The following is a 12644-nucleotide window of genomic DNA, read 5'->3' on the forward strand; positions in this document are numbered from 1 at the left end:
TTGTCTACCATGACACGCATATCGAATCCAAAGGCTGTCGTCGCGTCGGAAGGAGTGCATGGTGTGTCGCAGTAGCGGAAGAGCTCAGCTTCCTTGACTTCGCATGATCGCGCCTAGATTGCAAGCGGATGCAGCCCTTGAGCCTGAGATGTGGATCTTTGGAAAGCAGGTGCTATTGGGGCACAGTTATTGAAGGAAACCTCAGTTCCTACCCATCTCAATGCCAACAACTAAGCAGTAGCGCTAGCTTTCAAGGCTTCCTCGGCTCCCCTATATCCATACGTCCTCTTCCCGAATTCAATCTGATCAAACTCTCCCGCTTGAGCTTGTTCTTCCGGCGACAGCAATCCACCCATATGCCTTGAGGACCTCGCAATATCCTGAGCGCGCGCCTTTCGGATTTGTAAGAATTTTGGTATCATTGCTTCGACGTCTTCGAATGTCTCAGCATCCTTGAGCAAGAAACCCAGCGCTTCCGCGTCTTCGAAAGCACTATTGCAACCTTGCCCAGCATGTGGCGTGACAGCATGTGCCGCATCGCCAATGAGCAGAACTCTGCCGCGATGCCATGTATCCTGCGGATCAATGTCACGAATTCGCCAGATCTCGACGGTTTCATCGCCGGAGCAATGATGGGAGAAGATATTCGTCAATGCTGAAGAGAAATCCGTAAATGCCGCTTGTACTCTCGTGGCTGGGATACCTTTGATAATCGTCGTCTTCTGTTCATCAAATTGTGCAGCAAATTCTTCTTCTTTTGCGTAGCCTACAAATTGCGCTTCACGGGGACTGATATGGTAAGCTAGAATTCTTTGCTTGTCACTTCGTCCATTTGGCGAGGACCAGCTGGCTAGCCCGAAATGTCCAGGTTCGGCGAAATATGCGAGTTCCGGTGTCGCTTCGATGGCTTCGATGGGGACTTGCGCCATGTATGCGAGAAGGTCGTGAGTTTTGGCTTCTGCTTCGAAGTTGCCTTCTCCTGATTTGGAGACTACGGCACTCCGTACGACTGAATTTATGCCGTCGGCGCCGATGATGAAGTCGGCTGTGTAGATTTTTCCTTCAGCACTGCGTACCGTGCCATTCGAGGTATCTACTTCTACGACTCGGACGCCTTCGATCACCTTGGCGGGTTTGCCGTGTAGGCTTGGACTGGTAGCAAGCCGATGGAGTTCCTTGTGCAAATGACTCCGTTTCGTCAGAACGCTTGGTGCCCCGACTGTTTTCCGCGTGTGGAAGTCCTGGGTGAAGATCTCTTGGTTTTGATAGTCGCGGACCCAGACTCTTGTCATGACTGCCATGTCGAGTTTGTTGTTATCGATTCCGGCTTTTTGGAGTAAGTTGTAGGCATTTGCAATGACGCTTATGCCGTAGTCATTTTTCGTGAAGTCGAGATGATTTCGTTCGAGAATCGTTACCTTGTGATTTTGTCGAAGGTAGGCGGCTGTGGCGAGACCGCCTAGGCCTCCTCCTACGATGAGGATGTTCAAGCCCATATTTAAGACGGTCTGTAGTTCTCTAGTGGGTGGAAGCTCGGTGGTCTGTCTTGCTGTTACGCTCTATTCCGGTTCATGCGGACAACCACGGGATTGAGGTTGCGAAGGTGGAATGCAGTGCCTGTAATTTTCTGAGCCGTCAATGGTGTTCTGTAGGTTATATGGGAAAGAATAGTGTATGTCTTGGTCGCCTGAAATCCTGCAGGATGGTAAGGTTCAGATGATGCTCCCGATTTCTCCGTGCTTACTGGTAACACTATTCAGGTACGGGGGAGAGACTTGCGCGACAGTATCATGGATGGCAGGCAGTTCGCGACAACATTGTGGCTTTCGTGGTCACTCTCCAGAATATCACAGGCAAGCGTGCGAGGTCATGTCGCGCTCAAACTTGCCAATGCCGAAGACAATGGCTGAGCATCACAGCTGAGCATCAGGGATTGTATGAATACTCGTGGTGGTCTTCGCTCCATACTGTATTCCGTAAGAGCACGTGTACCTGACACATTAGGCAGACCAGGTGTAGCAGGGTGCATCGATGTCCAAGTGTGAAGAAAGGAAGCAAGTCGGTGAAAGAAGAGTGACGAGCGTAGGTGGCAGATTGAGAACATCCATTAGCGGCCGCAATTCTCCGGCCAATCGAAGTTCAGCCAATGTATCAGAAGATGCAGTCATCGCGTGACTCCATATTTTAGTACCTCCCACCGTCATTGTCGCAAAGCACAAGTGGGCTCACAGGGTTCGGCTGGGTCAGGTACTGAAGTACCTGCAGTGTTACATGTGGCTCACATGGAGAGCTAGGAGCTTACTCGACCTTTAAAAAGAAAGCCAGTTCGTCTGGCATCGAGGGTTCGGCTTGGAATCGCATGCCTTTGACTTCTCCATCTGCGCCAATCACGAATTGAACTTTCAGTGCCTCATCTGTTATCCAGGTGCTAGGTCCCATGCATTGAAGTGCCCACCAGTAGTCACCAGAGACGTGATGGAGCGTTGCTGTAACATCAAGGTAGGCTTTGCCTGCAGGGGTGAGGTACAGCGGCACGCCGGCTTCTTCTTGGTGGCTTTGTTGCTCCATCGTAGTGTTGGGCTCAGTGCCACCACGAGCTGGTTTCGACATGGAAAGCCGGTACGCATGATAGGCGGGATGCTGGTACACGCCTTCAAATCTCTGTACCTGTAGCGAGGGCGGGACATGCGAAGACATGGCCTTTTCACCAAATAGCTTCTTGATAATCGCGTCTTCCTTTAGTTCTGCTTCTTTGTCCTTCTGAGCCTGCCGCATGTGCTTCGCCGTGTCGAAACGTTCGGCTTCTGGAGTTTGGAGGTAATCGTCTAAAAGATGTTGGACGATTATGTCGTACGCCATACTGTAGGAGTTCTGCAAGAGCATTACGGCCCATCCCGATTTCCCTTGTCCGATCTCTGCTGCTGTTGGAGGAACCATGAGCATATTCGCCATGTATCCAGCAATAGCGCCGGTGTGAGACAGAATTTCACGCCCACGATAGACTTGCGAATACAGTCCCAGGCAATATGCTTCTGGTCCGATCCAAGGTCGTTGCGGCTTCTTCTCGACCAGCATTCTAGGTTTGCGAAGCGCAGCCACTACGTTCTTGCTCAGGACATGGTTGTGGTCCTGAGGCGTCGTCATGAGGTGCTGCATCCAACGAGTGTAGTCGAGGACATTGGAGATGATCCCACCAGAGCCATGCTCAGGTGGAACATCGTCCCAGGAAACGCGCTCGTACTGGTTGCTTGCTTCATTCCACAGATGGGCTCTCGCTAGACGAGCTTTTTCGTTCTTCTCAGATAGCTTCTGGGCGTCAGCTAGATTGTACGTGGTGTTCAGCATACCCAGTGGATGAAAAATGTGGTCGCGAAGCAGTGTTCCGAAAGAAACCCCAGTTACTGTTTCCACAGCGTGTGCTACAGCCGTGTAAGGCACATTACTGTACTCCCACTTCTCTCTGAGTTCGTGATGCATCGGTAGCTAGTATTGACGGGTCAGTAATTGTTCGAGGGACAGAAGCTGCGTTGCGCACAAAACGTAGAGATCGCACAACCTCGCGGTCTGACCATGTTCCATTGATCCAGGTCTTGTCGTGTCTTGGCAGTCCTGTTCGGTGCGAGAGAGCGTCCTCTATAGTCACATGGCTCGTCGCCCATTGCCCACCAGCAGACCTTTGGTCGAGCACAAAATCATCTCGTATGAGCTCGGCCAGAGGTGTTTGCCAGGTGATCGGATGATCCGGAGATTCTACGAGACCTCCTGCTACAGCAGAAGTGAAGGATTTCGTTGTGGATGCACAGCAGAACAGTGTCTCTGGCTCAACTGGAATCTTCTCCTCGAGATCAGCGAAGCCATATCCCTTCGCCTTGACTTTGCCATTATGAAGGATCGCAATTGACAGTCCGGGACTGTGGAATTCCTCGAGGACTTCCCGCACAAGCTCATCGAGCTTTGGGTCTCTGATGTCTTCATAGTGGATCGCGGAAGCTTCTGAGTCTGAGTCGCCCATGCTGATGGTCGAGTTGGCTTATCTCGTTGGCTCGGACGGATTCACGCAGGCAGAGAAGCGCGATTGCTCCTCATGCCGCCAGCGGGTCGCCTGAGGTCCCTGCCTGATCGACATTGCGTTCAGCCGCATACGGTAGCCCCCAATAAAGTGGGACATGCCACCGGAAGCGAACACTTCGCGGTGTTTATACATATTCGTCGTGAGATGGAAGAAGATTCGTAGATCAAAGAGCAAGGCAACCCATGCGATCAAGTGTGCCTCGCTAGAAACAGTTTAGCCGAAACGAGTCCGTGGCTGATGCCTCAGGCTCACACTATTCGCTTCGGTCTGTCTGGGTCTGGGTCTGGGTCTGGGCCTGGGTCTGGGCCTGGGCTCGCTTCCTCGAATCTTGTCTGTGCCCCCGCTCCACCACCAATGCATCGATGCATCCACGGCATCCCGACACATGCTGCATCTTGTGCCGCCGACATGTCGACCAGAGCCTGTTGCAAACATCAGCAATGCCGTCAACTCCGCAGGCCGTACAGCATAGCCCGGCCAACCTGACTCAACCGGCAAGCGCAGCCCTGAGGACGACCGCAGAGCATGAGAACTAACAGCATAGCACTGCCTGCCGCTAACTTAGACACTGGTCGAACTCAGCCCTGCACAAAAGAGGCCTCTTTTCTGAAGTCTAGACCATATGGGATGGCCCGCCATCGTAGCATTGCCCAGCATGGCCGCTCATCAGCCCACAGAGACGACGTCTCACTCCAGCCGTACAAAAACCACGTGCGGCTTGCAGCACAAGCCCTCCACGTTTGACGCTTTCCTGACGCACGCGATGTTGGCGTGAGCTCATTGGTTTCAGGCGCGTCTTGCTGTACCGCGTGCTCGGAGCAAGCGACGGGCAGATGCAGTAAGTCGCAAGCCCCAGGATCGTGCACCAGCACAACTTCAACGCCGTTCGTGCCTCTGGCTTGTGGAGGCTTGTTCCAAGTGACTTCCAACAGGGCTCAATCCTTCGGCCAACATGCTTCTGGGTCAATGTTGCTTCACGTGATGCTAGCACTTGTGGCGCCTGCCGTTTTCGGAAGTTACTGGTGAAGCCCTCTCATGAGAGAAACATCGCCTACATCCGATGGCTTGGATGCCAAGCAACCATACAACGCTTCCACGAGGTTAGCAACGAGCATATGCTGCTTGGCAGCACTGCGTCGCACAGCCTGTGCCAATTGGCTTCAACCCGACTGCAGTAGAATGTTCTTTACGGCACGCGGTCGCAATGGTGAGCTGGCGGTGTTTCCGAGTTGCTGCAACGCTGACGGTCCTGGGAACACCCTACTCTATTGACTTGTCCAGACTGTATACCGTACAGGGAAAGTACCCTCTGCCACAGGGCTGTTTCGTTGCTATCTCGAGCTCGCTATCAAGACTTGGCTCATTAAGCCACGAGGCGCTTTCGCACTCGCAATACAGAGGGGAACATCAGTCTACCTTTCAGCTCGTACCTATATTACTGTAGATCTCTACCCTGTCAGTCACAGTCATCTTTCACAGACGACAGTAACACAAGCAACACAGGCTCAGCATAGCCTCGACACCATCACCAACCAACGGCAAAGCGCGAAAATATTTCACGATGACAAGTCACCCTAACGTGATGTATGCCGAGTGGTCAGCCGAAATGCCGAACGACCTTCTCGCAGAGTACCACAATTCTCAGATACAAGGCACAATGCAACCCTTCTGGCAATGGGTAGGATTTGACCCTCTCTCGTCGGTCGACATGGGTGCTGAGAAAGGTGTTTAGACATGTGAGACGACCGACTACGTGCCTTCAGAACAGTCTGGATCATCATCGCCCGAAGCATATTCCACGCTGGACCCGAATCTCTACCACGAAGACTTTCTTGACATTTCGCAAATCAGCACACCGATGTCCGCTTTTGACGACACAGCATCCGAAACAGCGCAAGGGGGTATCGTGGCCACTGGAGCCGGCGCAAACAAACGTATGCGAAGACGAGAGCAAAACCGAGCATCGTAAGCTGATCTGAGCCTGACGGTCCCGTACAATGTTGACAATGAACACAGCCAAAGAGCATATCGCGATAGACAGCGCGGCAAGATCGCTGAGCTACAAGCACGAGTGTTGGCCCTCAGAGCACAGAACGACAAGCTGCAAGCACGTAACAACATGCTCGAGGCTGCCTTCCAGCGCGACCGCTCGAAGCAGGCTGGTGAACCAAACCGGCAAGGATCAACCTGAACATACGTGGAGCGAAGCTTGTCCATTCAGACCAGCGAAATAATCCTTTTGACAAGACCGATCATACCACGGCGAAGAGAGTGATCAGTTGTGCAGATGCAATTGAGGTTGGTGTTCGGGGCTCGCGAGAACATGACCCTATCGAATATTATCCAGGACGGATGTCGATCACCGGTGCATCCGGAATCTGGAAACGACTCCTGAGAACCGGAGTCAACGGCTTCTCAAGCCGACTGGAAGTGGATGATGCACCGTAACGGCTCGGGATGCCGTGGAAGAGCTCGAGTTGGCTGAGGTGGTGAAATGAAAGGAGAATGAGCCAGGCGCACACGCACCTCCATCCAGCTGCTGTATTCTAGCTGCCCATCACGACAGAATGCAAAACTCAGAAAGAACCCATATCACACATTCAACAGCTTTCTCCACACAGTTGCAACATGTGCTCGCCGTTCAACCTCGTGAACTTGACTCACTGTTGGCGTGCTCCCCGTTTGAGCGACCGGAAGCACGCGTGCCAACGTCCGAGATGACCCTCGATGCTGTGATAGGCCTCCGTCTCATCCATCACCGCTCCAGACCCACGCCTTCAACGCCTGACAAACCTGCAAGAGCTACTTTTGTGAGCTCTAGGTCATTTCCCAGCCTCTGGAGGGGAGCTTCACATCTGGTTTGCATAACGTTTAGCCACCTCCACCATGCCCTCTTCGACGTTAGAAGCTGTTACATATACGGCACACCGACTCTCCTCATCATCGTTGTCAACGGCATAACCAAGCTTTGCCAAAATGCCTATTGCCGCCCAGAACAGCAGCATTCGTATATGAAGCATGCAAACACTGCTCAGTTGCTGATGCTTTTCCTCACTACTCATCACAGTCTTTTATTTCATGCTCAACGCTTTATGTCTTTGTCTTTCTTTTGCATACTTTCATCTACTCGTTAATGTTCTTGCCGACCATGTCCAGTTTCGTGCGCACCATGCACCTCTTATCCGCTCTTTCAGCATCACTCACTCTCGTTTCCTTATCACACGCCAGTCCGATCATATTACCAGAGCTGAATGATCCGACGTTCACTTGCCCGAGAAATCAGAACGTGGGACTATGTTGTCCCGCTGATGTCCGCTCCAATGGTGGAGTGGAAGACTGTCTTGTCGCTATACAGATGGTGCGAAGAACTCGTGAGTCAACTTCAAGCAGAAAGTGGTCGCAACCATACTGATGTTCGTGTTTCCAGGCAATCCTATTGAGAGCTTCGCACCTTCTCCCAATCATGAATGCCCGACTGGGCTATCCAGCATACCAGTATGCTGCAGATCAAGCTTCGCAACACAAGTAAGTCGTTCCGGGAAGATGCATGTCGCCATTGACTAACAGTCCTTGCAGCAAACTGGCGAAGCAACAATTAATGGCCTGAACTGCGTCAATGCCGAACTACCAAAGACCTACCTTACCCGAAGATACTCAAGAGTGGCACACCTCGAAAGACCGAGTGCGACGCTTGCATATACCAGATCGCCGCGACAAGCGGCAGAATCACGAATTGAACCACGAACAATTGAACCACGAGCGATTGAGCCGCGAAGGCTAGAACCACGAAGACTCGAGCCCCGGACGCTCGATAGTCTCACGCAATCAGAAAGCGACGAACCAAAAACAACGCCCGCAACACTAGACGACGTCGCCAAAATCGCCAAACGCCTCGAAACCATCGTACGCGACTCTCTCATGGAAGTCGACGTCAAAAGACTCGCCGACTGCGAAGACATCTCAGTAGGATTTTGCAAAGCTCGCGTACATCCAGAAGTCCGCAGTGACAGTGACAACAACGCCGAGCCAAAAGAAGAATACAAATTAATGGCACGAAAAGCCGCTCTCGATGCCCTGACTGATGGAAGGCTGCCTGAATTCGCCGAGCGCTCCGAGCTTACGAGCTCATTGGATGCTGCTGGTGGTTTGAGCGCCCGGGATGCAGGGAGGATTGCCAGCGCGGAGCGCAGGCTGAGAGTGAGACTTGATCAGGCGATTCGGGTTTCGCAGCTTGCGGAGGAGACGAAAAAGGAGGGGAAAGAAGGGAGTCAGACAGAAGATATTGAGGACGATGATCAGCCTTCTGCTGTGCTGAGAAAGAGGAGTGTGGCGTATCATGATAAAGGGCCGCATTTTGAGACTTTGTCGGAGACTGTGGCGAGGGATTTGGTTGATCCTTTGACGGAGAGGCCTCAGAGACGGCATCTTAGTGGGTTGCATGAGTTGAAGCATGCTGATGCGTGGTGGTATCCCTGAGAGATCAGATAGCAATAAATCTAAATATTCATCCTGACCTGCATGTTTGTGGTGCTGTTCTTTTTGATGCATAAGGAATAGTAGCATGTCGGTCGTCCTAGTGTCTTGCTTTCCATAAAAGTCTCATGCTACACAGTGATAGATGCAATATTTTCCGTACTGATGAAGGTGTCGTCGTGCTGAAGCAGGCAAGGAGGAAGGTTTGGTTTCACTTTCAGGCACGAAAGTGGATGCCTTACGAAAAATCTTGGCATCACGCTAGAGTTCCATCCTTGTCGCAGCTGCAGTCGCAACACCTCCTCCTAACCACTCGTCGCGTGAAGTCGACGTCTACTCTTCCAGGCTGATCTCACGCACTTGCCCGCATTGTGCGGAAAATGGCATGGCTGGCGATATGCATGCACGACGCTCACTTCAGTTGCCTCGTGCGACACCGGTATGCGCCTTCCGCGAACTGAGGACGCATACTGGCAGTGAGGCAAGATCGCCCGTCATGTGGTGGCAGGTGCAATTAGAGTGAGCGTCGATCTTGCATGTCGTATTGCAGTAGTACATTTCACTCCGCACCTCTCTCTGCCAGCTCGTGTACAAACCATAACAACGACCTCTTCCAACACGAACGACAAACCACAACACCTGATTCACGATGCTGACCTACCTCCTCCTCACGCTTGCTGCTGTTGCAGTGGCACTCGCTGCGCCTCAGTCGCCAGCTGCCTACCAGCCTCTTTCCAAGCTCATCAGCAATGGAGAATTCGGTCTCACCATGCGCATCATTGACGAGGTCGGAGAGCCCAGAGCAGTGGCTCTTGTGGCTACCAAGAACGGCACGAACGAAGAACTCGTCCTTGTCGGCCAGCCACTCGCATCAAACTCCGGAACTCCAGCTTACACGACCAACACCAACGCCAAAGATGCCAATGGCTTCGACTTCGTTGCACTGAACGTGGATGTGGACGGCACCTCCTACGGCCTGTTCGCAGCAGACGTAGTAAGTGCCCTTTTCCCACTCTGCCTGTGCTGTGAAGCCCGTCGAAACCATGAGCTAATGCACCACCACAGGGCTCCGTCTACGGCATCCAGACCACAATCACCGCTGTGAAGGGCATGCAGCAAGAAGAGTGGCTCGTCAGCGATGAGGATGATGGCGTCTACCGCAAGCTCGCTGCCGCAAACAACCAGTTTATGGGTGAGTAAGACTCCCGCAACAATACTCACTGAAACCTTTGTTTTGCCTCTTACTGACTAGGACAACTCAGCTTGCGCCGGAACTGTCAATGGTCAGCCGGCTGTTGTGCTGAGCTGGGGTATCAGAAAGTCCAATGGCGCCACGCCAGATGGATGCGATAGCACAACAGTCAAGAAAAACTGCAATGTGCCAGACAGCATGGCGAAGTGCCCAAAATTCTAGTTGCATCAACTTGAATATATCGGTGCTCTTCTCAGTCGGAGCAGTGATCGGAGGTCACAACCCCAAAAGCATAGCTGCATCACGGTGATACGCTGCTACCTTCCTCAGTTGGAGCAATGGTCACAGGCAAATCGTGTACGATACGTTGGGAGACCTTGATAAATGAATCTCAAGACCACCTTTCGGGTGCATGATATTAAAAATCTAACCGACTCGTGACGTCGTCGACGATGCGTTGTCATGACATTACTGTACAAAACTTCCTGGCCCTCATATGCCAGTCCTGATGCTCTCATAGCAACCCGTACTGTAGTGGTATCTTTTTGGTAACGCCCGCTATGCCCCATCGAACCCTTCTCCAATGATCGCGAAAACTTCCGCTCAAAAGGACTATTACTTTCTGCTCCTTCGAGACCCAACGGATGACGATCGGGAAGCAGCTTTCGCATCGTGTACAACTTTGAAGCTCTCTCTCGTGTTGATTCGGTCCAGGTCGAAAGGACTGAACTGGTACCCGACCGGCCCTCTCTGACTGGCGCGGCTCCTCGTGCTCCTCAAACTGGCCTTGGACTTTGTCTGCGTAATCGGCGCGAATCGTGGTTGATCCTCTTCGGTATCCGAAACTCCATCAATCGAATCTCGTCGAGGCTCCTCGACCTCTTCCTTAGCTGGGCCCTGTGCTTCCTGATCTGTTTCTACAGCAGTATCATCCGTATTCTCTGCGTTCTTCTCCGGATCAGATTCTGTTGACATGTCGGCACCAGATCTCCTGTCATCGTCCTTCTCGTCATCTTCTTCGTCATCGCTGAAGGCTTGGCCAGCCATTTGTTTCATGAATCGGTCGGATTCGGCGGAGTACTTGCACTTCTTGCGGATGGCGGCTCCGTATTTGTAGAACAAGAAGGGGAAGGGTACGCAGGCCAAAGCGAGGAACGCAGGCACGCTCGAAGCCCAATGGATACCAAGATTGGCGTACATCTGCGAGGTGAAAAGTGGGAACGCGGCTCCGAAAAGGGATCGCAGCACGGAGTTTCCTGCGAGAACTGATGCGGCGAAGATGGTGTAGGCATCGATGAGGTAGTTCATTAGCCCTAGGAAAATAAGAACCATGCCGAATCCGAAGGGTGCAGTCGCGATAATAGGGACCATAAAATGGATGGAGGGAGAATTTGTCCAGGCGAACCAGAAGAGACCGATTGGAACTGCGATGCCACCCAACATGACCATTGGCAGACGTGCTTCCGGTGGCGCGAATCCCTTATGTTCGTCGGAAATTCTGGCATATCTTTTGTTGTCCCAAACAGAGTACGACACCGCGCAAAGCATTCCGACGGCAACACCAAGGAAAGCCAATCCACCGATCCCAGGGCTCCATCCTCTTCCCTGCTGGAAAACGATTGGGAAAGCACCAAAGCACATGTATAGCGTTCCGTAGATGATAGCCATGTAGATGGAGAGCAGTAAGACAATTGGTTCGGTCAGAAGGAGGATCCATGGTCTCGAGAGAGAGGTTTTAAACACTTCTATGACCGATGTGTCGCCTGCTTGGATGTCGCCTCTGGTTTTGTAGACTTTACCGGTCATCTTGCTCAGTTCCTGTGCGCGAGCACGGAGCAGGACAGGTGGGTAGGTTTCTGGCACAAGGATCGTGCCAAGAATCCAAAGTGAAGCAGCGAAAAGTGCCATGACGCCTTGGTTCCATCTCCATCCCGCGTACTGGCTGGTGAAGCCGCCCACGATGGGTCCGAGGACCTGTACCAGAGTCAGTACTTGTCTTCACGCAATGATCGAGGTAAACACATACCGGGCCCATGAATGGCGCTGCTGCGAACAAAGCCATAGCCAGCCCTCGTTGCCTCGCTGGGAAAATATCTGCGATTACACCTCCTGCATTCGTGAGAGGACTTGAGCCGATAGCACCAGCGAAGAAACGTAGAATGACCAGCGTCCAGATATTTTGTGATCCAGCTGCACCTGCAGTGAATGCGGTCAAACCGGCGTAGGTAACTGTGAACCAGATCTGTCGTCCATACATCTCTGAAAGCGGCGCCCATCTGAAAGCACGTTAGTAGTGCTCCGCAGTGCAAAATCGTCGAGAATGTGCTGAAAGGCTCACAATAATGGTCCGACCGCAAATCCCAGCACATATAGCGACACTCCCAAAGTCGCTACAATCTGACTGCACTGAAATTCGCGGATGATGTCCTGAATGCCTCCCGAGTACGCACTGGAGATAAAGGCCACTGCAAGGGTGACGAGCGCGACCACGAAGGTTAGACCCCATTTTTTGCTTTCTGCGTACAACATGGGATTTCGCGGGTCATTCTCGATCCACTCGACGACATAGGGATCTTCTGCAGTTCCTGATCCATCATATTGCCAGTCTCGAACTTCTGATGTTGTGCCAGACTTGGAGAGTACTTGTCGGAAATGTGGTATCTGCTGAGGGGTCCCTGCTTCCACGTCCTTGTCGGCCATGGTTCCGCCCTGTCAGATCTCGCGGAGATCTCAGTCCCCTGCGTGATCGCGCAATTGCAGCAGGGTGTTGCGATTAGCCGACAGTGAAGGTGAATGTCGTCAATGTCGTTCGTCCTTCTCAGAAGATTTGCGCGCCGGTGGAAGAAATCCTTATTATTGTTACAGGATGGAGATGCTCTCGGATGTCGGCACCTGGCGCTCGACCCT

The 12644-nt window shown here is 52.4% G+C and overlaps 6 protein-coding genes across 6 annotated transcripts; 3 read left to right on the forward strand and 3 right to left on the reverse strand.

Annotated features, from left to right (window-relative positions):
- Positions 1 to 230: 230 nt before the first annotated feature.
- RHO25_000525 (uncharacterized protein) lies at positions 231 to 1496 on the reverse strand (the record flags this gene model as incomplete). The annotated part of the gene is made up of 1 exon (XM_023593140.1): positions 231 to 1496. One exon carries the CDS (start codon positions 1494 to 1496, stop codon positions 231 to 233), a length of 1266 nt encoding a protein of 421 aa, XP_023458680.1.
- Positions 1497 to 2298: 802 nt separating this feature from the next.
- On the reverse strand, positions 2299 to 4012 carry RHO25_000526 (uncharacterized protein; the record flags this gene model as incomplete). The annotated part of the gene is made up of 2 exons (XM_023593141.2): positions 2299 to 3483; positions 3536 to 4012. 2 exons carry the CDS (start codon positions 4010 to 4012, stop codon positions 2299 to 2301), a joined length of 1662 nt encoding a protein of 553 aa, XP_023458681.1.
- Positions 4013 to 5678: 1666 nt separating this feature from the next.
- On the forward strand, positions 5679 to 6263 carry RHO25_000527 (uncharacterized protein; the record flags this gene model as incomplete). Its single annotated transcript, XM_065602023.1, has 3 exons — positions 5679 to 5750; positions 5805 to 6037; positions 6089 to 6263. The coding sequence occupies 3 exons, from the start codon at positions 5679 to 5681 to the stop codon at positions 6261 to 6263; spliced, it is 480 nt and encodes a 159-aa protein (XP_065458095.1).
- Positions 6264 to 7427: 1164 nt separating this feature from the next.
- On the forward strand, positions 7428 to 8548 carry RHO25_000528 (uncharacterized protein; the record flags this gene model as incomplete). The annotated part of the gene is made up of 3 exons (XM_023593142.2): positions 7428 to 7443; positions 7500 to 7597; positions 7649 to 8548. 3 exons carry the CDS (start codon positions 7428 to 7430, stop codon positions 8546 to 8548), a joined length of 1014 nt encoding a protein of 337 aa, XP_023458682.2.
- Positions 8549 to 9194: 646 nt separating this feature from the next.
- RHO25_000529 (uncharacterized protein) lies at positions 9195 to 9959 on the forward strand (the record flags this gene model as incomplete). Its single annotated transcript, XM_023593143.2, has 3 exons — positions 9195 to 9539; positions 9611 to 9737; positions 9808 to 9959. 3 exons carry the CDS (start codon positions 9195 to 9197, stop codon positions 9957 to 9959), a joined length of 624 nt encoding a protein of 207 aa, XP_023458683.1.
- A 393-nt stretch (positions 9960 to 10352) lies between these two features.
- Positions 10353 to 12437, reverse strand: RHO25_000530 (uncharacterized protein; the record flags this gene model as incomplete). Its single annotated transcript, XM_023593144.2, has 3 exons — positions 10353 to 11711; positions 11764 to 12013; positions 12076 to 12437. The coding sequence occupies 3 exons, from the start codon at positions 12435 to 12437 to the stop codon at positions 10353 to 10355; spliced, it is 1971 nt and encodes a 656-aa protein (XP_023458678.1).
- Between the last annotated feature and the right edge of the window lie 207 nt (positions 12438 to 12644).

Source organism: Cercospora beticola, chromosome 1 (genome assembly GCF_033473495.1).
Source record: "Cercospora beticola chromosome 1, complete sequence".
Classification (NCBI taxonomy): domain Eukaryota; kingdom Fungi; phylum Ascomycota; class Dothideomycetes; order Mycosphaerellales; family Mycosphaerellaceae; genus Cercospora; species Cercospora beticola.